This window comes from Lathamus discolor, chromosome 4 (assembly GCF_037157495.1).
Source record: "Lathamus discolor isolate bLatDis1 chromosome 4, bLatDis1.hap1, whole genome shotgun sequence".
Taxonomy (NCBI): Eukaryota; Metazoa; Chordata; class Aves; order Psittaciformes; family Psittacidae; genus Lathamus; species Lathamus discolor.
This window is the reverse complement of record NC_088887.1, coordinates 126,743,324-126,767,177: the sequence shown is the minus strand read 5'-3', so window position 1 is coordinate 126,767,177 and position 23,854 is coordinate 126,743,324. Positions and strand designations below refer to the sequence as shown.

Sequence of the window (23,854 nt, the reverse complement as noted above, 5' to 3'; positions counted from 1 at the left end):
CTTGTAGGCACAGGACAAGGGGGAATGGCTTTAAACTGCCAGAGGGGAGACTGAGATGAGCTCTTAGGCAGAAGCTCTTCTCTTTGTAGTGACAGGACAAGGGGTTGTAGTGACAGGACAAGGGGTTGTAGTGACAGGACAAGGGGTAACGGGTTAAAACTTAAACAGGGGAAGTTTAAATTGGATATAAGGAGGAAATTCTTTCCTGTTAGGGTGGTGAAACACTGGAATGGGCTGCCCAGGGAGGTTGTGAGTGCTCCATCCCTGGCGGTGTTCAAGGCCAGGTTGGATGAAGCCTTGTGTGGGATAGTTTAGTGTGAGGTGTCCCTGTCCATGGCAGGGAGGTTGGAACTGGATGATCTTGAGGTCCTTTCCAACCCTAACTATTCTATGATTCTATGATTCTCTGTGAGGGTGCTGAGGCGCTGGCACAGGGTGCCCAGAGAAGCTGTGGCTGCCCCATCCCTGGCAGTGCTCAAGGCCAGGTTGGACACCGGGGCTTGGAGCAAGCTGCTCCAGTGGAAGGGGTCCCTGCCCGTGGCAGGGGTTGGGACTGGATGAGCTCAAGGTCCCATCCAACCCAAACCATTCCATGATTCTGTGGTTCTCTCAGAACATAGCATACCATAGGCTTTGGAAAATTAGAGATGTGGATAATTTATCCTGTCATGGGTTCACCTCAGGTTGTGCTTTATTAGGGATTTTGGGGAGGTACGAACATGGTTTGTGCATGACAAATCATTGAAACAAAAGGGGTATTTTTTTGAGCAGAATCTAACATTTACGCAATCTATGGAAGTAATTAATGAAATAGGTGCTTCAGTTATTCTAAAGAATAATAGTAGATTGTGAGTATGCCTCTTGCCTCTGTGCTCACTTCAGTTATGTCCAGTAGGTTTCTGATGGATTCTGATCATCCATTCCCTTTTTAACTTACAGTACTTTCTTTGTTGAGTACCACTTTCCAGTGGGAGCCTCCAGGGATGAAAAAGGACAGATCTCTATAACAACAGAAGTAACTCGAGTAGCTTCAAGTAAAATCACGGGTGATGGTAAGAACATTCTTTTCCCCCTTTAGATTAGTTTTGTTGAATCTTTCATCTCTTACAAATTGTCTAGTAGCTTTTTCTATGTCTTCTCTTTGCTGCTGTATGATTCGTGGCACCTCTGCCAACAGAGTGCAGGTCAATGAGCCCATTCCTTCATGTCAATAGAAACCAAATATCCTTTCTGCTGTAGTATGAGGATGATAAAGTACTTTCAGAAATATCAGAGATACTTATATCTCAAATAAATCATTTTTCCAGATGTTTTGGTATGTGATGTAACATCTGCAAGAGCTCACAGTGCTGGCTCTGAGAGATCTGAAGTGCTCAATCAATGTTAATCTCTCTCCTTTGAGTCACCAGTGTTTCTGTCTCTGAGAACAACTGACATTATGTTTCCTCAGTGAGCAGAGAATGCTGGATGAACAAGATCCTTTTTTCCCTGTCTTCCAAGCAACTGGAATTCTGGGGTTACTTTCTAATGCCTCTCCCATAGGGTCATTCATTGGCTTTGTATCTTTGTAGGTGGCTCTGAGAGATCTGGGGGGAATTCTGACTCCTCTATTTGTGTCCAGCCAAAGCATCTAATACTTCTGAACCTCAGCTCTTTGTACTAAAGAAATAGCACAGCCTCCTGCACTAGATTCCAGCTTTTTGGAACCCTGAAAAACAGATATGGCTGAAAGTAACTTGAAGAAGCCATTAAGTCCATCCACTGTGATACTCTCTTTTCTGATTGCTCTCTATCTCAGTTATTAAGATGCCCAATGGGAAAGATTCCATAGCTGTTCCAGGCAAGGTGTAAAAGTGCTGTGCTTCCTGTTGGTGAAGTTTCCTCATGTCTAACCGGAGATTTTTGACATCAAAGGAATACTTTATCCATCTGAACAAGGAAAAATTGTTCTTGTACTTCTTGCTCTTCTATTTTCTAGGCTAAACACCAATTCATTGAGTCTTTTCTTGTAAATATTACTTTTCTCCTGAACCTCTGAGGATTCTTATAACTCAGCTTTGACTATCTCAAGATAGGTCTTGGAATATATTGCTTAAAATAAGACAGGGCTCTCCAGGCGAAGAAGGAAATGTTTTGCTGTGTGCTGGGATGACAGAAACTTGGTATCAACTTCACACTTCAGATGCTGCTATAATACTAATTTTGTTGTGCTGCTCAGCAGAGGGGCTGACAAGAACCTGGAGAGGGGCTTGGGACAAGAGCCTGTAGGGACAGACCAAGGGGAATGGCTTTAACGTGCCCGAGGGAAGACTGAGCTGAGCTCTTAGGCAGAAGCTCTTCCCTGTGAGGGTGCTGAGGCGCTGGCACAGGGTGCCCAGAGAAGCTGTGGCTGCCCCATCCCTGGCAGTGTTGAAGGCCAGGTTGGACACAGGGGCTTGGAGCAAGCTGCTCCAGTGGAAGGTGTCCCTGCCCGTCGCAGGGGTTGAAACTGGATGAGCTTTAAGGTCCCTTCCAACCCAAACCAGTCTGGGATTCTATGATTCTATAATTTAATAGGTTGAAACCTTACGAGATTCACATTGAGGGTTTCAGCTCTTCCTCCTTCAGCTCCTAGCCTTGCTTAATCTCTGTGCACATGCTCACTGTGTGTTTGACAGTCCTCAGACGTGCCATTGCTTTCCTTTACGCCTTCTGATCCTCGTGTCTCTCTTCTCGCCCTGCATTCCCTCTGCAGAGACTGAAGTTTTATCTGTTGCTGATCCAGCTCAACAGACAGGTTAGCTCCAAACCCAGCTGGGAGCTCACACAACTCTCTCTTCCTTGCAGTGGTGACATTCCAGCAGCGGTTTGTGTTCCCTGTCCGCTTTGGTGGAGTGATGATAGAGCACTGGTGGAGCTCTGCTCTTGCTTTTAAAATCTACATGAGAAAAAGCACACAGAAAAAGGTACTTAATAAAAGTTATGTCTGTTTTCTGTTATGAAAAACAAAGAAATTCTTCACATTTCTATTTCCTCCAAACACTTACACAGGCAGCAGTGGCTTTTCTAAGTCTTCTGCAATGCTTCATTGTAATTGCTGACAGCTTGACTGTCAGAGACAAAACTATGTGGTGTCGCTTGACCAAGCCACTTCTTAATCAACCATCGCTAGGTATTATGAAGGGAAATGACATAATGTGCAGATCCTGTAAGTTGGACTGATTGCTGCTCAGTCTTGTCACCCATCTAAAGGGTTGTCCGAGTTTGAGACAGACAGGCAAAAAGAAATTGTCCTTCATCTTTATCCTTCATCTTTCAGCCTTCTAGTAGCTAAAGGGGTTGTAAGGAAACTGGAGAGGGGCTTTGGACAAGGGCCTGTAGGGACAGACCAAGGGGAATGGCTTTAACCTGCCAGAGGGGGAGATTGCGATGAGCTCTTAGGCAGAAGCTTTTCCTTGTGAGGGTGCTGATGCACTGGCACAGGGTGCCCAGAGAAGCTGTGGCTGCCCCATCCCTGGCAGTGTTCAAGGCCAGGTTGGACACAGGGGCTTGGAGCAACCTGCTCTAGTGGAAGACTGGGACTGGATTAGCTTTAAGATCCCTTCCAACCCAAACCAGCCTGGGATTCTATAATTCCGTGATTTAAAACTTATCTCCTGCTTTTTAAGCATAGTGAATCAATTATAATCATTAGTCCAAATCAAATACAGCTCATTCAGCAATGTAGAATGATGATATAGAATCATATGATACAGAATAATGTGGATGCAGCTGATACCATTACTCTGCCCAGAGTAAGTACCATGAGATGTGGGATCCTGTGTAGCTTGTCCATTTAGGGGGAAAAAGAAATACCTTCCTTTTCTCTAAAAATATTTGCTTGATCATCTGCATGTGGTGAAGACAGTGAGAGGTGTTAACTCATGTTTTGTTGTAACCAACACCAAGGATATCTACCCATCTGTTACAGGAACTTTTCTTTTAATGGGTGAATAAATCACCTCTAAGTATGGATATTTGGCTCAGTGTTAGGATTTGGGATGTTCATTTTTGCATTTGTCTGGAACTGTTTGCAGTAGGTAATGGAAGAATTTTCCTTCCTGTTGTCCTGATGAGGCTTGAAAATGGAACTAAGGGAAACTTTCCTGCAAATCCTTGTTGGAACAACTAATGGTAGAGTAGTGGGGAGGGTGAGTGGCTGAGCATGACTTCTCAGAAGACTTTCCTTTCACAGTGTGCCCTTAGTTCTTTAAACCTGACAGAGAGCTTACAAAGTGGATTCTTTTTCTGCCCTCAGCCAGTGGCCATTGGCTCAGCTGCGCTTCAGTTGCGCCAGGTTGTTCAGTCAGAGCTGCTCACTGTCAGCTGTGAAATACCTGTGGACAAAGAGGGAGATCAGACACAAGTTGGGCCACTAAAGGTATGTGTTTTACCAGGTAGAGTTGGAGTTAAGCACCAATTTTGGCTGCATATTTTCTCTTTTTTTAATGTTTCCCTCTTTCTTTCATCTCTTTGTTTTAATTTGGAGATCTCAGGGATGAAGGTTCATAAGACCAATACAGGATATCATGAACCTTTTCTTTTCCTTAGGTTTTTGGAGAGATACTGTGAACCTCCTGCGTGTCTAATGCTGCTGCTGTGTGATGTTCCCCTGGCTGCAGGCTAAACCAAGTTTCAGTATCTAGGGCTTGGATACAGAAACCACTCTACAGGCAGATTTTGAGCAGCACATCCTCAGCGCTGGGAGATTTGGCTCCTGCTCCACATATGACATGAGCTGAGGTCTGTCCTGGTGCAGAGACCTGATGCTCCCTGTCATTGGTACCACCTTGTCACTTCAGGAGTTGCCTTCTCCAGCCCCAGTTTCTACCAGTTTACTCAGTTTAGGATTAGGAGTAACAGTCCTGCACAGCACAGTGTGAGAGGCCTGCTGGATCTGAGGAGATTTTATGATTAGAAATGAAGGGTTAAGAGAGTATTAGGGGCTATGAAACTTCTTCCAGAGAAGCCATTCAGCAGAGTTGCCAGTAGAGGGGTTGCAGGAGGATGAAATATGAAATGCAGAGGTTGGATGTGGGAGGAGTAAAGTGAAAGCAGGAGGAGAAATTTGTATTGTACCGGAGAAGATGGAATGGGACAAGTTGTGAGAGGAGAAAAGTGGTAGGAAGTGGTGTGGGGAATTAATGAAATGAAGTTCGATGCAAGGACTTGAGAAAGGGGAAACTGATACTTAGGACCGGGGATGTCAGCCACTGGATCCACTTTGTGTTTCTTGGGTTCTTTCCAACAGATGGCCTTGAACTTCTCATCTTTGGATGTGTTCTCTGTACCTGTTAGGAGTACCTTTGGGATCTCTTGCTGCAGTATCTTGTCTCATCCCTCCTAAATCCTCCTAAGTCCTTGTGGACCTCCTGGAGCAAGTCCAGAGGAGGCCATGGAGCTGCTGCAAGGGCTGGAGCAGCTCTGCTCTGGAGCCAGTCTGAGAGAGCTGGGCTGGGGCAGCCTGGAGAAGAGAAGGCTCCTTAAGGGGAGACCTTAGAGCAGCTCCAGTGCCTAAAGGGGCTGCAGGAAACCTGAAGAGGAGCTTTGGGCAAGGGCCTGTAGAGACAGGCCAAGGGGAATGGCTTTAACCTGCCAGAGGGAAGATGGAGTTGAGATCTTAGGCAGAAGTTCTTCTCTGTGAGGTTACTCCCCAGGAGTAACTTGTGCCCATCACCCCTCATCTTCTCCATGGGATTCCTTGTGAAAACAGAGTCTCCATCTTCTTTGTAGCCACCCTTTAACTACTGGCACATAGGGTTAAGGTCTCCTTGAGCATTCTCTTCTCCAGGCTGAACAGTCCCAGCTCTCTGTCTTTCCTCACTGCTGCCCAGTCCTTGGATCATCTTTGTGGCCCTCTCTGGACCCTCTCCAGTCTGTCCAGATCTTTTTTGTCACAGTACTTTTCACCATGGCTGGGTAGGTGTTCAGTTTTCAGTCAGCTTTGTGATTGCTTTTCATTTTTGCCTTTATTCAGCTGTAACTGTGGGTTTGTACTTCAGGTATGGCTTTATTTGATAAAACCATGTGTAACTTATTTTGCAGTGACAGTTGTAGCTTGTAACCAGCACGTGGCTGAAGCTAAAGCCTTCTGGGTGATATCTAATACAGTTCTTGAGCAAAACATGCAATGCCTATTCCTGATTTTGATTCTTGCACAATGCAGGTGTCCCTAGAGCTCGCAGCCAACAACAAAGACTTCACCCTCACCACTGCCCGGTCACCTATGGCTGCGCAGCAAGCCCCAGTGCATGCTGTGAGAAGTCCTGGGCGGCAAGTCCAGGAGCCCAACAGGAAGAGTTTAAGTCCAGGAAGCCCTCACTGCTTGAAACTTAGCCATATTGACTCACAGAAGACAGGAGCAGCCACCATGAACATGGTGCAGCCACCACAGGCTGCACCAACCTCTGTAGCCCATCATCTGCTGACACAAATAGCCACGTCTGAAGAAGATGGGTTACTGCTGCATGTGCTGCTGATGGTGCCTGATGGAAAGGATTTTGTTGCTGAAGACCAAGGGTTCCCCAGCTCTTGTAATGTGTATTTAAACTGCAAGCTGCTCAGCACTGACGAGGCAACGAGATCTGCTGTTGTATGGGGCACAACTCAACCTGCCTTCAATTTTTCTCAGGCAAGTCACATGTTTGCTATTTAACACTGATTGAAGTGAGTTATTCCACACGGACAAACATGTCAAAGATAAGTTCCTCTTATACATGGAGGAACTTCTCTTCTTGGCTCTATCCAGAGTATTAAAACTATTCACTATCGTTTTGGCTAGATGGCACAGTGTGAAATGAAGCTCCTTGAGTCATCTAAGTAATAAGTAAGATATTTGAAGAATGAAAGAAATAGTTAAGTTTAGGTTGGAACTGCTGACTGTTCTGACATTTTGGCAAGAAAATATGTTGTTGATGTCATCCTAATAGATTTTTTGTTCCATTGAATCATAGAATCCCAGACTAGTTTGGGTTGGAAGGAACCTTAAAGCTCATCCAGTTCCAACCCCTGCCACGGGCAGGGACCCCTTCCACTGGAGCAGCTTGCTCCAAGCCCCTGTGTCCAACTTGGCCTTGAGCACTGCCAGGGATGGGGCAGCCACAGCTTCTCTGGGCACCCTGTGCCAGCGCCTCAGCATCCTCACAGGGAAGAGCTTCTGCCTAAGAGCTCATCTCAGTCTCCCCTCGGGCAGGTTCAAGCCATTCCCCTTGGCCTGGCCCTACAGGCCCTTGGCCAAAGCCCCTCTCCAGCTTTCCTGCAGCCCCTTTAGGCACTGGAGCTGCTCTCAGGTCTCCCCTTCAGGAGCCTTCTCTTGTCCAGGCTGCCCCAGCCCAGCTCTCTCAGCCTTGCTCCAGAGCAGAGCTGCTCCAGCCCTTGCAGCAGCTCCATGGCCTCCTCTGGCCTCGCTCCAACAGCTCCACGTCCCTCTTGTGCTGCTGCCCCAGAGCTGGATCAGGGCTGCAGGGGGGGTCTCCCCAGAGCACAGCAGAGAGGCAGGATCCCCTCCCTGAGCTGCTGCTCACACTCTAGGGGTGCAGCCCAGCACACAGGGGGGTTCTGGGCTCAAGCGCTCACTGAGGCCGGGTCATGGGGAGCTTCTCCTCACCCAACAGCCCAAGTCCTTCTCCTCAGGCTGCTCCATCCAGTCTCTCCCAGCCTGGGTTTGTGCTGGAATTGCCCCAACTGAGGGGCAGGACCTTGCACTTGGCCTTGTTGAACTTCATGAGATTCACACAGGCTCATATTGTGTTTGTTTTAACAATACTTGGGGATTTGTGAGACTTGTTAGTCTTCAGCTGAAAGAGTGAAACATGAAAGGGTAGCAGAAGACATCTGGCTCAGCTGTGTGAAATGATTTATCTGTTTTTCACTAAGCAGACATTTAAAGATAAAGCAATATTTTATGATAGTTTAGGATCTTATTTTATATTTATACAAATCACATAGATTTTCCTGGCTAGCTGTTTCCCAAGCTTACCAGTTCTCTGAAACTCCTTTGACAAGTGTGCATTTAATTCTTAATTTCAGTTTCTATGGAGCACAATTCTGTAGACTGGAATAATGAAGAGTTACCAGAATGCTCTGTACTTAACAAATAGCTTCCAGTGTAGTCTGTGTACTAATTCTGCATTAAACCTTTACAGGTGATGCCTTTTTCCTTGACTTCCAAACACTTGGAGCGTCTGAAAAACAATGTCATGATTATTGAAGCATGGAACAAGATGGGAAGCCCTGGCTGTGACAGGCTGCTGGGATTAGTGAAACTGCCTCTGCATCAGTTCTACATCTCATTCAGGTAAACATCCTTGTTCTGTAGTTTAGTGAGTTGGGAAATAGCCTGACATGCTCAGGGAAATAAGCTCTTCTGTCTTCTCCTTTCTCCTCTCTTCTCCCTTCTCTCCTCCTCTCCTCTCCTCTCCTCTCCTCTCCTCTCCTCTCCTCTCCTCTCCTCTCCTCTCCTCTCCTCTCCTCTCCTCTCCTCTCCTCTCCTCTCCTCTTCTCTTCTCTCTTTTCTCTTCCCTTCTCTTCCCTTCCCTTCTCTCTTTTCTCTTCCCTTCTCTTCCCTTCCCTTCTCTCCTTTCTCTTCTCTTCTTTCTCTTCCCTTCTCTTCTTTCTCTTCCCTTCTCTTCTTTCCCTTCCCTTCCCCTCCACTCCCCTTCTCTCTTCTTCCTTCACCTCTCCTCTCTCTTCTCCTCTCTTCTCTCTTCTCCTCTCTTCTCTCTTCCCCCTCTTCTCTCCTCTCTTCTCCTCTCTTCTTTCTTCTCCTCTCTTCTCCTCTCTTCTCCTCTCTTCTCCTCTCTTCTCCTCTCTTCTCCTCTCTTCTCCTCTCTTCTCCTCTCTTCTCCTCTCTTCTCCTCTCTTCTCCTCTCTCCTCCTCTCTTCTCCTCTCTTCTCCTCTCTTCTCCTCTCTTCTCCTCTCTTCTCCTCTCTTCTCTCCTCTCTTCTCTCTCCTCCTCTCTTCTCTCTCCTCCTCTCTTCTCTCTCCTCCTCTCTTCTTCTCTCTTCTTCTCTCTTCTCTCTTCTTCTCTCTTCTTCCTTTTCCTCTCCTCTCCTCTCCTCTCCCACTGTGAGTGTGAGTCACACTGTCCTCATACAGAAATACAAGTACTCTGAGAAATAAAGACACTACTGCATGAGGTTTGGTGCCAGTTTAACTTGTGGCCCTATGACGCATAATGACTGTCAGAGATAAAAGTGAAAATGAAGCATGGCATTCCATTGGTGATTTTCCAAGCTTGTGACTGACAGAGTGATTTTCTTCCTGGTTATGCTCTGCAATGGATCCCATTGCTAGGGATGCTGTCAGTGTGCACAGTACAGGATAATGCTTGTACTGAAAAGGGCGTAAATACTTCATGTTTTAATTGTCTTCTTATCCAGTGAGTCTCTTCAGAGCTCTCTGACCTTTTTGATTCAGTATTTTGGCTTCTTGTTCACTCAAGTAATATAACTGCTTAAAACTATGTAAATTAAAGGAAACACTGGACAGGACTGATTCTTTCTAATGCAAAGCCAGCATGGCTTCACTAAGGGGAAATCCTGCCTAATCAATTCGGTGACCTTCTATGATGGGGCTACAGAACTGATGGACAGGGGTAGAGCAGTTGATGTCATCTACCTGGACTTGTGCAAAGTGTTTGACACTCCCACACAACATCCTTGTCTCTAAATTGGAGAGATACCAATTTGATGGATGGACCACTCGGTGGATAAAGAACTGGCTGGATGGCCGCACACAAAGAGTTGTGGTCAATGGCTCTATGTCCTGCTGGAGACCAGTAACGAGTGGTGTCCCTCAGGGGTCGGTGTTGGGACCGGTCTTGTTTAACATCTTCATCGCTGACATGGACAGCGGGATTGAGTGCGCCCTCAGCAAGTTTGCCGATGACAGCAAGCTGTGTGGTCCGGTTGATACGCTGGAGGGAAGGGATGCCATCCAGAGGGACCTTGACACGCTTGCAAGGTGGGCTGATGCCAGCCTCATGAAGTTCAACCATGCCAAGTGCAAGGTCCTACACCTGGGTCGGAGCAATCCCAGGCACAGCTACAGGTTGGGCAGAGAAGAGATTCAGAGCGGCCCTGCGGAGAAGGACTTGGGGGTGCTGGTCGATGAGAAAATGAGCATGAGCCGGCTGCAGTGTGCGCTCGCAGCCCAGAAAGCAACCGTATCCTGGGCTGCATCCAAAGGAGCGTGACCAGCAGGGCAAAGGAGGTGATCCTGCCCCTCTGCTCTGCTCTGGTGAGACCTCACCTGGAGCATTGTGTGCAGTTCTGGTGTCCTCAACATAAAAAGGACATGGAACTGCTGGAACAAGTCCAGAGGAGGCCACGAGGATGATCAGGGGACTGGAACACCTCCTGTATGAAGATAGGCTGAGGAAGTTGGGGCTGTTGAGCCTGGAGAAGAGAAGGCTGCATGCAGACCTCAGAGCAGCCTTCCAGTACCTGAAGGGGGCCTATAGGAATGCTGGGAAGGGACTCTTCATCAGGGACTGTAGTGACAGGACAAGGGGTAACGGGTTCAAACTGAAACAGGGGAAGTTTAGATTGAATCTAAGGAGGAAATTCTTTACTGTGAGGGTGGTGAGGCACTGGAATGGGTTGCCCAGGGAGGTTGTGAATGCTCCATCCCTGGCAGTGCTCAAGGCCAGGTTGGATGAAGCCTTGTGTGGGATGGTTTAGTGTGATGTGTCCCTGCCCATGGCAGGGGGGTTGGAACTAGATGATCTTAAGGTCCTTTCCAGCCCTAACTATTCTATTCTACGATTCTATTCTATGATTCTATGATTCTAAAAGATTAATTCATAGACTCATAGAATCCCAGCCTGGTTTGTGTTGGAAGGGACCTTAAAGCTCATCCAGTTCCAGCCCCTGCCTTGGACAGGGACACCTTCCACTAGAGCAGCTTGCTTAAAGCCCCTGTGTCCAAGCTGGCCTTGAACACTGCCAGGGATGGGGTATATTTTGGTATCACTAATGATGGGTGCAAATCAGATGGTGCTGGGGCTCACTTGCCACTACTTTGCTATTTAATAATTTATAATAGTTTGTATAATTTTTCAGTAATCCACTGTATTTTACTTGGGATTAACTTCAGTTATTAAAAGTTTTCGCATTTCTCTGGGATACTGTTCCTTTTCTTCCTGCCCAAATCCATCCCCAAAAGTGTGTAACAGCCTCATAAAAGTATAATATGGCTACAGGATATTAATAGGAGTCTTGTTCCAGTTCATCCCCTTGCTCACGGATCTCTAGACTGACTTATAACTATGTTAGCTTTTGGAAAGCTGTATTTTGTCAGTGCTGAAAATAGCCTTTTCCATTTGGCAGCTCATGGATCCGGGCTGTGTGAAGACTTCATGCACTTGAGCCAAGTTTTGGAGGAATTGAGACAGATTTATCTCTAACTGCACTGAAAGTCCCACCTCAAATGAGCTTTGTATGATCGTGTTCATGTTCCAATGGCTCATCCTCACTTACTTGTTTGTTGTGCGTTTCTTGTTTTAATCTATTCTAGAGATCCAAAGATTTCCCACCTGCTGCTTCAAGCTCAGTATCCCGTGGTGGCTGTGGACAGCTACATGCCTGTGGTGGATATTTTCACTGGCAGCAGAAGTGGAAGCCTGAGGGTCATTCTGGCAATGGGATCAGCGGATCAAATCGTGGCACTGCAAAGGCTAAAAACGGAAGAAGGGATGGTACCTCCCATCACACAGCGACCTTCCCACTCTCTGGATCCTCCTCCTACAAAGCCTGTCATGGTATTGTTCAGTAAATTCCCATTCTTGCTGTTACGGATAAGTGAAAAGGATTTTACCAGTGGGCTCCTTAATGGAGCAGTGATCCCCAGTCTCTTCTGATGCCCATTTTATTCTATATCATAGAATCCCAGACTGGTTTGAGTTGAGGAGACCTTAAAGCTCCTCCAGTTCCAACCCCTGCCACAGGCAGGGACACCTTCCACTGGAGCAGCTTGCTCCAAGCCCCTGTGTCCAACCTGGCCTTGAGCACTGCCAGGGATTCTCTGGGCACCCTGTGCCAGCGCCTCAGCACCCTCACAGGGAAGAGCTTCTGCCTAAGAGCTCATCTCAGTCTCCCCTCGGGCAGGTTCAAGCCATTCCCCTTGTCCTGTCCCTACAGGCTCTTGTTCAAAGCCCCTCTCCAGGTTTCTTATCAGCCCCCTAACATCCTCTTGTATGCTGTTTCCTAGAATCATCCTTTCCATGTGGATTCCCTTTGTTTTATTAGCAGTTAGACCAAGAAGGGGAAGACCTGCTGGAGCATGTGTTTGAGATCCACGTGGAGAGTGTGAAAGGACTCACACCATTACAGTCCACTGTCTGGGGAGAGGCCGACTGCTACATACAGTACTACTTCCCAGTTCAAGAGGCTGGTTATGGTGCACTTCAAGGAGCTGAATTGCAGGAGGATGGTAAGTTTCTCTTACAATCCTAATTTAGAGCATTGCTTCAGTTAAATCTTGTTTTACATATGATACTTCTACTTAAAAGGGTGTGCGATTTCAGAGCTTTCATGCAGCCAGAGCTTGCTGTCCTCAGATCTGCACACAGCTGTACTTGGGATGCATCAGTAAATGAAAAGCCTGCTTTGATTGAGGCAGGTGATGAAGTTCCCAACAAAAAAGGATTCCTGGTTTTGAGTCTCTTCACATGGCATCTTTTTGTTAAAGATCCCAGAGGGCTTCCCCAATTCATCCTACAAAGAACAGATATACAGGGAGTACTGACACTGTGTAAAGCTAAATTCAATGAAGGCTTTCCATACAAAGCCTCTCAAAATGCACATTTTCGTGGATACACCAAGAGAAGACGTGCTGGTTTAGATGGTTAGGACTACAAAGGAGTATTTAAATAACTGAATTGGAGAAAAGGACTTAGTGTTGATCTGGAGGGCTTTGAATCACTAACATGTATTTCCTGTGGAAAATACAGTCAGTAACATGGTTCTATAGCAGCTCTTCTGGACTGTGTCAACTTCAAGCCACATTGAACTGTGGTTTTCCACCTGTGGCTCACAGGCTCATGGGATTGCTTGTAAAAACTCAGAATAGCAAAGGTTACAAACAGAAAAAGGTTGAAACCCCCAAATACAACCATTTTTAACCACCTCCGCTTGACTTGTAGGCATCAAGTTGAAGCCGTTCCGCACAGCAACCACTTTGTGTGTCCCTGATCCTGTCTTTAATGATGAGCATCATCATTCTTTGTTGGTTCCTGCTGATGTCCCAGTCCAGAGGCTTCTGGTCAATGCATTTACAGCACCAGGAGTGACTGTAGGAGGAATCCAGTTTGAAGTCTGGTGCAGGTACAGAATAGCATCCCATTCTTTCAGCCATACAGAGAGAGACATATATGATATCGAAAAATCTCTAGTTTTGGGGTGGATATGCAATAATATGTGAAGAAATGGTGAGCTCATCAACATTTAGTGATGGGTATCTGCATTTAAGATTGCATTAAAGACATGCGAGCCTTTTTCCCTGCCCCTGAGAGTGCTAATTGCTCTTCTTACAGCTTCTTTAAGGGATGTGTGCTCTTAGTTTGCTTTCTTCCACTTTGTTATCAGGATAGGGACCTAGAAGTCATCTTTCAATGCTTGGCACATCTAAACTTCACTTAATAGCACCCTGGCAGTATAATTTCATTGTTTTGGGTTGGGGTTTTATTCCCTAATACAAGTTACTGATTACAAAAAAGAAACACTATGAATTTGGAATCATAGAATAGAATCAAATAAAATAGGAAATCAAATCAAATAGAATAGAATCAAATAAAATAGAATCCCAGACTGGTTTGGGTTGGAAGGAACCTTAAAGCCCATCCAGCTCCAACCCCTGCCAGGGCAGGGACCCCTTCCACTGGAGCAGCTTGCTCCAAGCCCCTGTATCCAACCTGGCCTTGAGCACTGCCAGGGATGGGGCAGCCACAGCTTCTCTGGGCACCCTGTGCCAGCGCCTCAGCACCCTCCCAGGGAAGAGCTTCTGCCTAAGAGCTCAGCTCAATCTCCCCTCTGGCAGGTTAAAGCCATTCCCCCTAATTTGTTGTTTCATTTTGTGTAAGTGCATTTACTTGAGCTATCCCTTAGCCATCAGGAGCCCAGCTAGTGTCTGAAGACACTCAAAGGTGACTTGTATGCAGTTGTGACAGAAATTATGATAATTTTGTCATCATCAGAACACCATGATTGATGCTGCTTTTTTTATGTTTTACCAGGTATTATTACCCAAATGTCAGAGACCAGGTGGTTGCCAAAGGAACCTTGCCTTTGTCACGGCTCTGTGCCATGGTCACTATGCAGCATAGAGAAGAAATAGGGATACAGACTTTTAATCTTCCATTGGTCCCCCGGACTGATTCCTCAGAGGAATTTCATCTGAGGTCTTCAGGTAAGGAAGACTTTTGGGTTTTCACCCTATATAATAAAACCAGGCTCACTAGGGCCAAGCCTGGGGTTGGCATCCCAATGTTTGAGCAACAGTGTGATAGAGAGGTCCCTCAGTCTGCTCTCTTGGTGGAGGTAAAGGAAGGTGATCAGCAGCAAAGACACAAAGGTTGTTGATGTATTAGAAACTAGAAAAGCATCTGAATCTGCCCTCTTCTTGTTTAAAGCACATCCCAAAAAAACCTGTGCCAGGGTCTCACCACTCCCACAGTAAAGACCTTTATCCTTATATCCAACCTAAATTTCCCGTTTCAGTTTGAACCCATCACTCCTTTTCCTATCACTGCAGTCCCTGACGAAGAGTCCCTCTCCAGCATCCTCGTAGCCCCCTTCACACACTGGAAGCTGCTCTGAGGTCTCCACGCAGCTTCTCTTCTCCAGGCTGAACAGCCCCAGTGTTCTCAGCCTGGCTCCATGCAGGAGCTGCACCAGTCCCTGCTCGTCCTTGTGGCCTCCTGTAGAATTGCTCCAACAGCTCCACACAGAATCATAGAATCATAGAATGGTTAGGGTTGGAAAGGACCTCAAGATCATCTAGTTCTAACCCCCCTGCCATGGACAGGGACACCTCTCACTAAACCGTCCAACACAAGGCTTCATCCAACCTGGCCTTGAACACTGCCAGTGATGGAGCACTCACAACCTCCCTGGGCACCCTAACAGGAAAGAATTTCCTCCTTATATCCAATCTAAACTTCCCCTGTTTAAGTTTTAACCCATCCTTCTTATGTCCACCAGAACTGCACACAGTGCTGCAAGTGGGGTCTCCCCAAAGAGCTGCTGCTCACATTCTGGGGATGCAGCCCAGGACATAGTTGGCTTTCTTTTTTTGTGTTAATAGAGTAAGTTCTGTGTTAGGAGATACAAAATAAGCCTTGATTATATAGGGTGTAACTGTCAAAAGCTGACCATTTCCTTTCTTTCTTTCATTTCATCCAGGCTTGCTGGATGTGAGTGTGCGATACCAGCGATCCATGAGGACAGTAGCAGGAGGAGCTGCCCGAGCTGTTTCTCTTGCTGTACAGATACACAGAGCAGCTGGTTTGCAAGCAGCAGCGAGGTAAAGCCTGAGTCAAAAAGGAAGGGTTTTTTCTCTTAAAATAGCTTTATCAGGAGGCAGCAGGCTGAGACATAAGAACAAATTGGAATTGGCCAACTTCCCCTCTGCAGAGTCAGGGACTCAAACTGGCTTCTCATCAGAAGTGAAAATAGCTTTATAAAGATCATCAGTGGTTATTTTTGTCCCTGAAGCTGCAGTACAGTGTGATAGCACTTGTTCTGCAGAAGGATGGAGATTGGAAGGGCACATTTTCCTATACCAAAGGCTGATGTAAAAACTGACAGATACAAAGTGGTACCTGTTTGGGCACTGAATCTGGGTGTTACTGATGTAAGAGCTAGCTGAGATTGGTTTCCTTGAATTTCACTGTGGAAACATCAATAAATTATCTAGTAAATGAAACATGTTCCATTTCACCAGAAGGCTGCTGCTCTAAGTGCATGGTATGACCTGAATTGAGTTCCAATAGGTGATTTTCAAGAATTAAGAAAGGGCTAGAAGAGAGGGAGTCAATTCCATAAGAGATGAGTGGCTCCTGTCATTCTAGAGTAGTGCTCACTGACCCTTTCTCCATGTTGCTGAGCTCCTGATCCATCTTAATTCCAGTAGGCTGGTTGAGAATCACTGCCATATGGTGCTTGGAGCAGTAAAGAAAGTGGAAGATGCTGCAAGGGCTGGAGCAGCTCTGCTCTGGAGCCAGGCTGAGAGAGCTGGGCTAGGGCAGCCTGGACAAGAGAAGGCTCCTGAAGGGGAGACCTTAGAGCAGCTCCAGTGCCTAAAGGGGCTGCAGGAAAGCTGGAGAGGGGCTTGGGACAAGGGCCTGTAGGGACAGGCCAAGGGGAATGGCTTTAACCTGCCCGAGGGGAGACTGAGATGAGCTCTTAGGCAGAAGCTCTTCCCTGGGAGGGTGCTGAGGCGCTGGCCCAGGGTGCCCAGAGAAGCTGTGGCTGCCCCATCCCTGGCAGTGCTCAAGGCCAGGTTGGACACAGGGGCTTGGAGCAAGCTGCTCCAGTGGAAGGTGTCCCTGCCTGTGGCAGGGGTTGGAACTGGATGAGCTTTAAGGTCGCTTCCAACACAAACCAGGCTGGGATTCTGTGACCTGAGAAATACCTGTGTCTGTGTTACTTGTAAATAATTCCATCTGCTGATTTCGCCTCCTTTTGCTTGGCAGTACTGGTCTCTAAAAATAATTTGGCTTTGCCTTTGCCTCCTTCTAAAGCAGATTCTCCTACAGTTACCCTACAGCTTTTTCTGCAGAGAGAGTATGTTTTAAGATGCTGACTACTTTCTCAACCACTTTGGTCTCATATCCTGACAGTGATAAGAGCTCAGCCACCAGTGATAAACCTTGTGATCGTTACTCTCACCATTTAATATCTGTTTCTAGGATGTTCAGATGACAAAAAAAATGGTAAAATATAATATACAGTGAGAACCCACATCTGTTTTGACTTAAAATATTCACTGGTTTGTTCCATGTCTTCACCATAAAGACTTGCAACTTTTGCTTTAATTCTGTTGGTTCCTAGATTCCTTGTACATAATATTAATTCCCTTTCTTCTTTCCTCTTTATATCCTAAATGAAGAGCTGTGGCACAAAAGAACCCTTCCCTCCAGCACTATGCAGGTGTGGGAGTCAATGCTTATGTCTCTGTGCACCTCTCCTTCCTGCCTGAGGCAGAGAGGCGCCACACACGAGCTGTGGCTTGTTCCTTCTGCCCTGCGTTTGAGCATCGCATGGAGATTCCCTGTAACCTCATCATTCAGAAGAGCAGTGGAGAAGCCTCTTGTCTGGGGGAACTCTTGCAGTCTGCTGATATCACCTTCTCTATCTATCATCAGAGCACCAGGTCAGGTAAGGAGAACCTTACTTTGATTGCAAGGACTGAATATTGTTGCAGAATCAAAGAACCATAGAATGGTTTGGGTTGGAAGGGACCTTAAAGCTCATCCAGTTCCAGCCGCCTGCCAGGATCTTTAAGGTCCTTTCCAACACAAATCATTCTGTTTCTATAGATAGTCTCTATTCCAAACTAAAATGAAGGAGACTGGATCACACCTTCCAATACCTAAAGGGGTCTTACAAGAAATTTTTATAAGATCCTGTAGGGACAGGCCAAGGGGAATGGCTTGAACCTGCCCGAGGGGAGACTGAGCTGAGCTCTTAGGCAGAAGCTCTTCCCTGTGAGGGTGCTGAGGCGCTGGCACAGGGTGCCCAGAGAAGCTGTGGCTGCCCCATCCCTGGCAGTGCTCAAGGCCTGGTTGGACACAGGGGCTTGGAGCAAGCTGCTCCAGTGGAAGGGGTCCCTGCCTGTGGCAGGGGCTGGGACTGGATGAGCTGTAAGGTCCCTTCCAACCCAAACCACTCTGGGATTCTATGATGGAAATATTCCTTTAAAGTTTCTCCATTTTCAGTGGCGCTGCAGCATGTCCTGAATGTCCACTGACAGTGCCAACAGGCAAGTTTTGTTCATACCCCTGTTTCTTACTGATTTTAGTCTGATATGTTCTGAGCAATTTGTGTTGGCTTTTGTCCTTTTCTCATGGGTTAAAAGTGTTTCCAGAATGGCAGCTGAGGTTTTGCTGTTAAGGCAGTACTTCAGAATCTTGTCTTCCAGTTTGATGCATTTGCATAACTATTTCTTTTCCAGCCACTGACAGATTGGCACCTCGGACATCAAGAGATTGTCTTCTTGGAACAGTCACAATTCCAACCAGGGGCCTGCTGAGGAGAAGATCAGGTAACACAGCAGTATTACCCTGCTGACACTGCATAAATGCTACTATAACTCCTTAAAACAATTTTCATTCCCATTTCAGGTTTTCTGTGGGTTTGTTTGGTTTTTAGAGTTCTTTCAGACATTGCACGTATATTCTTTTAAAACCCTGTGTTAGAAGTTTTACATAAAGGTTGTTGCTTGAAGATCTGGTTTTAGGGTATATGATGTATAGTAGCTGAATCACAGAATCCCAGACTGCTTTATGTTGGAAAGGACCTTAAAGCTCATCCAGTTCCAACCCCTGCTACGGGCAGGGACACCTTCCACTGGAGCAGCTTGCTCCAAGCCCCTGTGTCCAACCTGGCCTTGAGCACTGCCAGGGATGGGGCAGCCACAGCTTCTCTGGGCACCCTGGGCCAGCGCCTCAGCACCCTCCCAGGGAAGAGCTTCTGCCTAAGAGCTCATCTCAGTCTCCCCTCGGGCAGGTTCAAGCCATTCCCCTTGGCCTGTCCCTACAGGCCCTTGTCCAAAGCCCCTCTCCAGGTTTCCTGCAGCCCCTTTAGGCACTGGAGCTGCTCTCAGGTCTCCCCTTCAGGAGCCTTCTCTTGTCCAGGCTGACCCAGCCCAGCTCTCTCAGCCTTGCTCTATAGGAGAATGAATATTCTGAAGCTGCCATGAAGAAATTTAACTCCATCCCAGCTAAACCCAGCCCAACACCTTATTTCTTTATTCAGTGCTGTTTATTTTCTACCTTAAGATGAGCAGTCCAAGAGTTGTAGTGTTCAATGGAGGACTTGTAATTGCTTTTCCGATGTCCAAGCTGGAAACAGAGAATTAGATCAGTTAGGAAGCAGCAGGATTAATATTTTTAAACTAAATTTAAAATAGCTTCTCTGTGTAGTGTTAGTTTGTGATGATTATGTCTTGTAATAATGATGTTTTCGTTACCACCTTGGTTATTTCTGCTTTAATTTCAGCGTAGTCATTGTTTTCTTCAACATGAAATTTGGGGTTTATTTTTAGTGGTAAGTAGAGGAGGAAAGCAATGAAAATGTCTAATTTTATAGCTGGAGATTCATGGGATATAGTTTCATTACAAACTGAGTATCATTACTGAAGTGGAGAGGAAAATGCCTTTGGGATCACAACTACTGCTGAGGTTTTCTGAGGTCTGTGTGCTGCTGTTTCAGGTTAGAATTTGCTGGCCAAAATCCGTATTTCACAAGAAATATGCAGCTCAAGGACTGGTCCTTGACCAATGAGCAGAGAGTGGAAAAATCTTTACTGATACTTTCCAAAAGGATGGATAAGTCTAATTCTGATCTCTTTTTCCTGAAGGTATTTCAGGCTGGTACCCAGTTACCCTGCCAGAAGATGTCATGCCTCCTCACTGCACAAGCATCATGCAGGCCATTGTGGGAGGACTGGAACTCTCTGTCACCTTTGCTCATCAGGATGACAGGGAGCGTGTTTTGGAAGCTGCTAAGCTCTTGGGATGGAACAGTGAGGAGATCCATAAGGATAGCACGGATGACAGTGATGAGTGGGAGCAGAGTGCCCAGCCAGTGACTGTGACCATCTCAACCCCAAGAGTATGGCTGCCCATCCATTGCTTGCTGCTTGCAGGCCAGACACACCTAAACAAAAGCACTTATTGCTACCTCAGGTATAAACTGTATAACCAAGAAGCCACTTGGACTGTGCTTAAAAGGCCAAAACTGAGTGATGACACCAAGAATGTTACAGTAAACTTCAAGAAACCAAACAAAGTGATGCTCAGAAGGAGCCATGGGCTGCATTGGTTCCTCAGAGAGGAGAAATTAGAAATCCAGGTGTGGTGGGCATATGGGAAAGAAAATGATGTGGAAAGACCACTTGATACAGATCGTCTCATTGGATCTGCCTATGTTGACCTTGCAGCATTAGCAGAAAGGTCAAGGAAAACTATAAGTGTCGGTGGTAAGTTCTAAAGAACATTGTCATGTTTCATCCCTCTTTATTGATGTTTTAGTTCAGTTACTTCTCTAAGCGCTTCAAGAAAAACATGTTCAGTTTTGTTTTGTCCTGTATGCACCATAGAATGATAGAATGGTTTGGGTTGGAAGGGACCTTAAAGCTCATCCAGTTCCAACCCCTGCCACGGGCAGGGTCCCCTTCCACTGGAGCAGGTTACTCCAAGCCCCATCCAGCCTGGCCTTGAGCACTGCTAGGGATGGGGTCTCTCCTGTAATGAACTCTAGCAAGTTTGCCAAGATCTTCTTTGTCCTTTGGCTTGCTTAGCTGATTCTTTGTGTATTCACTTGCAGGGGTTTATCCATTGTTCAGATGCAACGCTGCAAACCTAGCAGGAGCTGCTCTACGTGTTCACATCATCCTTTCTACCACTTCTGCTCTGCCCAGCAGACTTCACTATGCTGAGGAATACAGCAGCAGTGAAGACGAAGGCACAGAGAAGGCACCTGCTCTGAGCCAACAGGTCTCTGAAGATCAGAATCACAAACTGGATGTTGTAAGTTCAGAAACCACCAATGGCAAACCACAAGAAGAAGAAGATGACGTGATGTTACTGGAAAACACAGTTGCTGTGAATATCCTTGTGGAAAGAGCAATGCATCTGAGTTTAAAAGGTAATGTCACCACTTACGAAGGCGTATTTCCCTTTTTTCTTCCTGGGATCTGTTCAGAACAGGTACAGCTGCATGGACCAAGTTAAAAACTAATCCTCAAACTTACTCCAGCTCACTGAAGGGATGTGATTGGTTTGAACTTGGATTCATAGTGCTGCAACCCCAAGAGCATTGTTTGCATCGTGTGAAGTATAGGAGAAGCAGGAGGTTAAACTGTTCAGCCTCTATTAATAAAATGATGCTGTGAGGGCTGGAGCAGCTCTGCTCTGGAGCCAGGCTGAGAGAGCTGGGCTGGGGCAGCCTGGACAAGAGAAGGCTCCTGAAGGGGAGACCTGAGAGCAGCTCCAGTGCCTAAAGGGGCTGCAGGAAAGCTGGAGAGGGGCTTGGGACAAGGGCCTGTAGGGCCAGGCCAAGGGGAATGGCTTGAACCTGCCCGAGGGGAGACTGAGCTGAGCTCTTAGGCAGAAGCTCTTCCCTGTGAGGATGCTGAGGCGCTGGCACAGGGTGCCCAGAGAAGCTGTGGCTGCCCCATCCCTGGCAGTGCTCAAGGCCAGATTGGACACAGGGGCTTGGAGCAAGCTGCTGTAGTGGAAGGTGTCCCTGCCCGTGGCAGGGGTTGGAGATGGAGGAGCTTTAAGGTCCCTTCCAAGCCAAACTATTCTATGGTCCTAAGAAAATCCAAATTATAAATAATGCAGTGCTCACTGTTGCAGATGACGGCTGACTTCTGAAATGGGGCTTTGTGTGGATAACTTCACCCGCAGACACTCATATCTCCAAGGCTCTTCCCAATTTGCATTCCTAGCATGTAATCAGTGTGTAAAGCTGCATTGCTTGTGCTATCTGGAGACTGTCAGACAAGGCAGTGAGGAAAGGCAGCGTAAGTGCAGAGCAGTCTGAGCTCAGCCAGGCTTGACACACTGCTTCCTGCTCTGCAGAGCAGGAGTTACAGTTGGGAGGCTCATCACTTTGCTGAGGGGCACCAAAAAATTGGTTTCTGCTTTTAAGTTATGCTAAATGTATTAAAATATTCCATCCTAGGAGGATGTTTGGTTCTGGATGTGCAGTGATGTGACACACTTGGTGAATTTGCAGGGGTTTGAAGCCCTTTGGTTTTCCCCTCAATTTGCTCTCTGGGGATTAATCTCTTTGTTTAAGATGAGTTGAAGCCTTTAATATATCAGGGGCTCTCTCCTTCACCTTGAGCACCTCCAGCACTGCATTTTAGGTCTGCTCAGCAGTTGGAGTGATCTGATCTTGTTTGGGCCATTGCACACTGCCTAAATGCCAACAGGAAAAAGGAACTGACCGGAGGTAAGATTACTGGAAATATCTCTTGAGATTAATTGTTTCACAGTCCAGGTGATACACAGGAAAGGAACACTCAGCAGCTTATGGTGTGAGAGGGTCATAGAATCACAGAGTGGTTTGTGTTGGAAGGGATCTTAAAGCTCCTCCAGCTCCAACCCCTGCCACGGGCAGGGACACCTTCCACTGGAGCAGCTTGCTCCAAGCCCCTGTGTCCAACCTGGCCTTGAACACTGCCAGGGATGGGGCAGCCACAGCTTCTCTGGGCACCCTGTGCCAGCGCCTCAGCACCCTCACAGAGAAGAGCTTCTGCCTAAGAGCTCAGCTCAGTCTCCCCTCAGGCAGGTTCAAGCCATTCCCCTTGGCCTGGCCCTACAGGCCCTTGTCCCAAGCCCCTCTCCAGCTTTCCTGCAGCCCCTTTAGGCACTGGAGCTGCTCTCAGGTCTCCCCTTCAGGAGCCTTCTCTTGTCCAGGCTGCCCCAGCCCAGCTCTCTCAGCCTGGCTCCAGAGCAGAGCTGCTCCAGCCCTCGCAGCAGCTCCATGGCCTCCTCTGTCGGAGCCTTACCAGCTCCATGTCCTTCTTATGTTGGGATTAGGTCAACTATTAAGTCAAAATGCTTTTTGTCACACTGGGTATTTTCTGGTTTTGCAGCTAGGATTGCCAAATTCTATGGCTCACCATGAAGGTTAGATCAAGCACTGGAACAAGGTCTTGTGGACTGGGGTTTTATTCCTTAGCCTTGCTTCTGACTCCTCATATGATCAAATGGTTTTCCTGTTTTTCCCTCTAATATTCCAGTTTCTGCTCTGTAAAAGGTTCGTGCAATGTTTGCTCCCATTGTAAATACAAAGTATTTTCAGCTCTATCAATGAAAAGCAGTGTTTTCTATATGGTGGATTTCTTCGTTAATTGTGTCCTTTTAATTTCTGAACTTAGGTATTTATTTTAAATATTACTAACAAATTTGTGTGTAATTCTGTATGATTTTAGGGAGTCCTTTGACAGAACGTGAAGTGACAGCCCCCAGTAGCTGTGTCTCATTTGCTGTTGCTGATGCAGATGCTCCAGTAACCACTTCAATAATAGAAAATACAGACTCACCAGTCTGGGACTTTCAGCAAGAAGCAAGGTAAGTGCTTTGTGCTCCCACAGGCACGTTTTGGATGTGACAGCCAGGCTAGGTGTGAAAAGGACATAGCCATTAGGAGTGCCTTCTACTTAGTGGCTTGTATTCTCAGCTAAAAATGCTTGTTCCCATGTTTTGCAGTCACCACATTTCCATATTGGGCAAAAAGTTGTTTGAGAATGTTTGGTCTTCAAGTTAACAGGAGGAAGGACAGAGCTTCCAGAGCAGAGCTGCTCCAGCCCTCGCAGAATCTCCTCCCCCAACACCTCCAAATCTTTCCCCTCAGGTTGCTCCATCCTGTCTTCCCCCTGTGTTTTTGCTGATGATTACCTCAACTCAGAGGCAGGACCTTGCCCTTGGCCTTGTTGAGCTCCATGAGGTTCACATGGTCCCACCTCTCCAGCCTGTCCAGGTCCCTCTGGATCCCAACCCTTCCCTCCAGTGTCACTGCACCACACAGCTCGGTGTCATGAGCAAATGTGCTGAGGGTGCTCGAACCCACTGTCCACGTCACCAACAAAGATGTTGAA

The 23,854-nt window shown here is 46.8% G+C and overlaps 1 protein-coding gene across 1 annotated transcript in view; it reads left to right on the top strand.

Moving 5' to 3' along the window:
- C2CD3 (C2 domain containing 3 centriole elongation regulator) overlaps positions 1-23,854 on the top strand; it is a 54,363-nt gene that overhangs the window by 9,073 nt on the left and 21,436 nt on the right. The window contains 15 exon segments of the mRNA XM_065678944.1: positions 940-1,052; positions 2,827-2,945; positions 4,277-4,399; positions 6,185-6,649; positions 8,163-8,314; positions 11,537-11,780; positions 12,268-12,451; positions 13,164-13,344; positions 14,253-14,425; positions 15,421-15,541; positions 17,129-17,397; positions 18,194-18,283; positions 19,601-20,221; positions 20,569-20,889; positions 23,189-23,327. Coding sequence (XP_065535016.1) covers positions 940-1,052; positions 2,827-2,945; positions 4,277-4,399; positions 6,185-6,649; positions 8,163-8,314; positions 11,537-11,780; positions 12,268-12,451; positions 13,164-13,344; positions 14,253-14,425; positions 15,421-15,541; positions 17,129-17,397; positions 18,194-18,283; positions 19,601-20,221; positions 20,569-20,889; positions 23,189-23,327 — 3,315 coding nt within the window.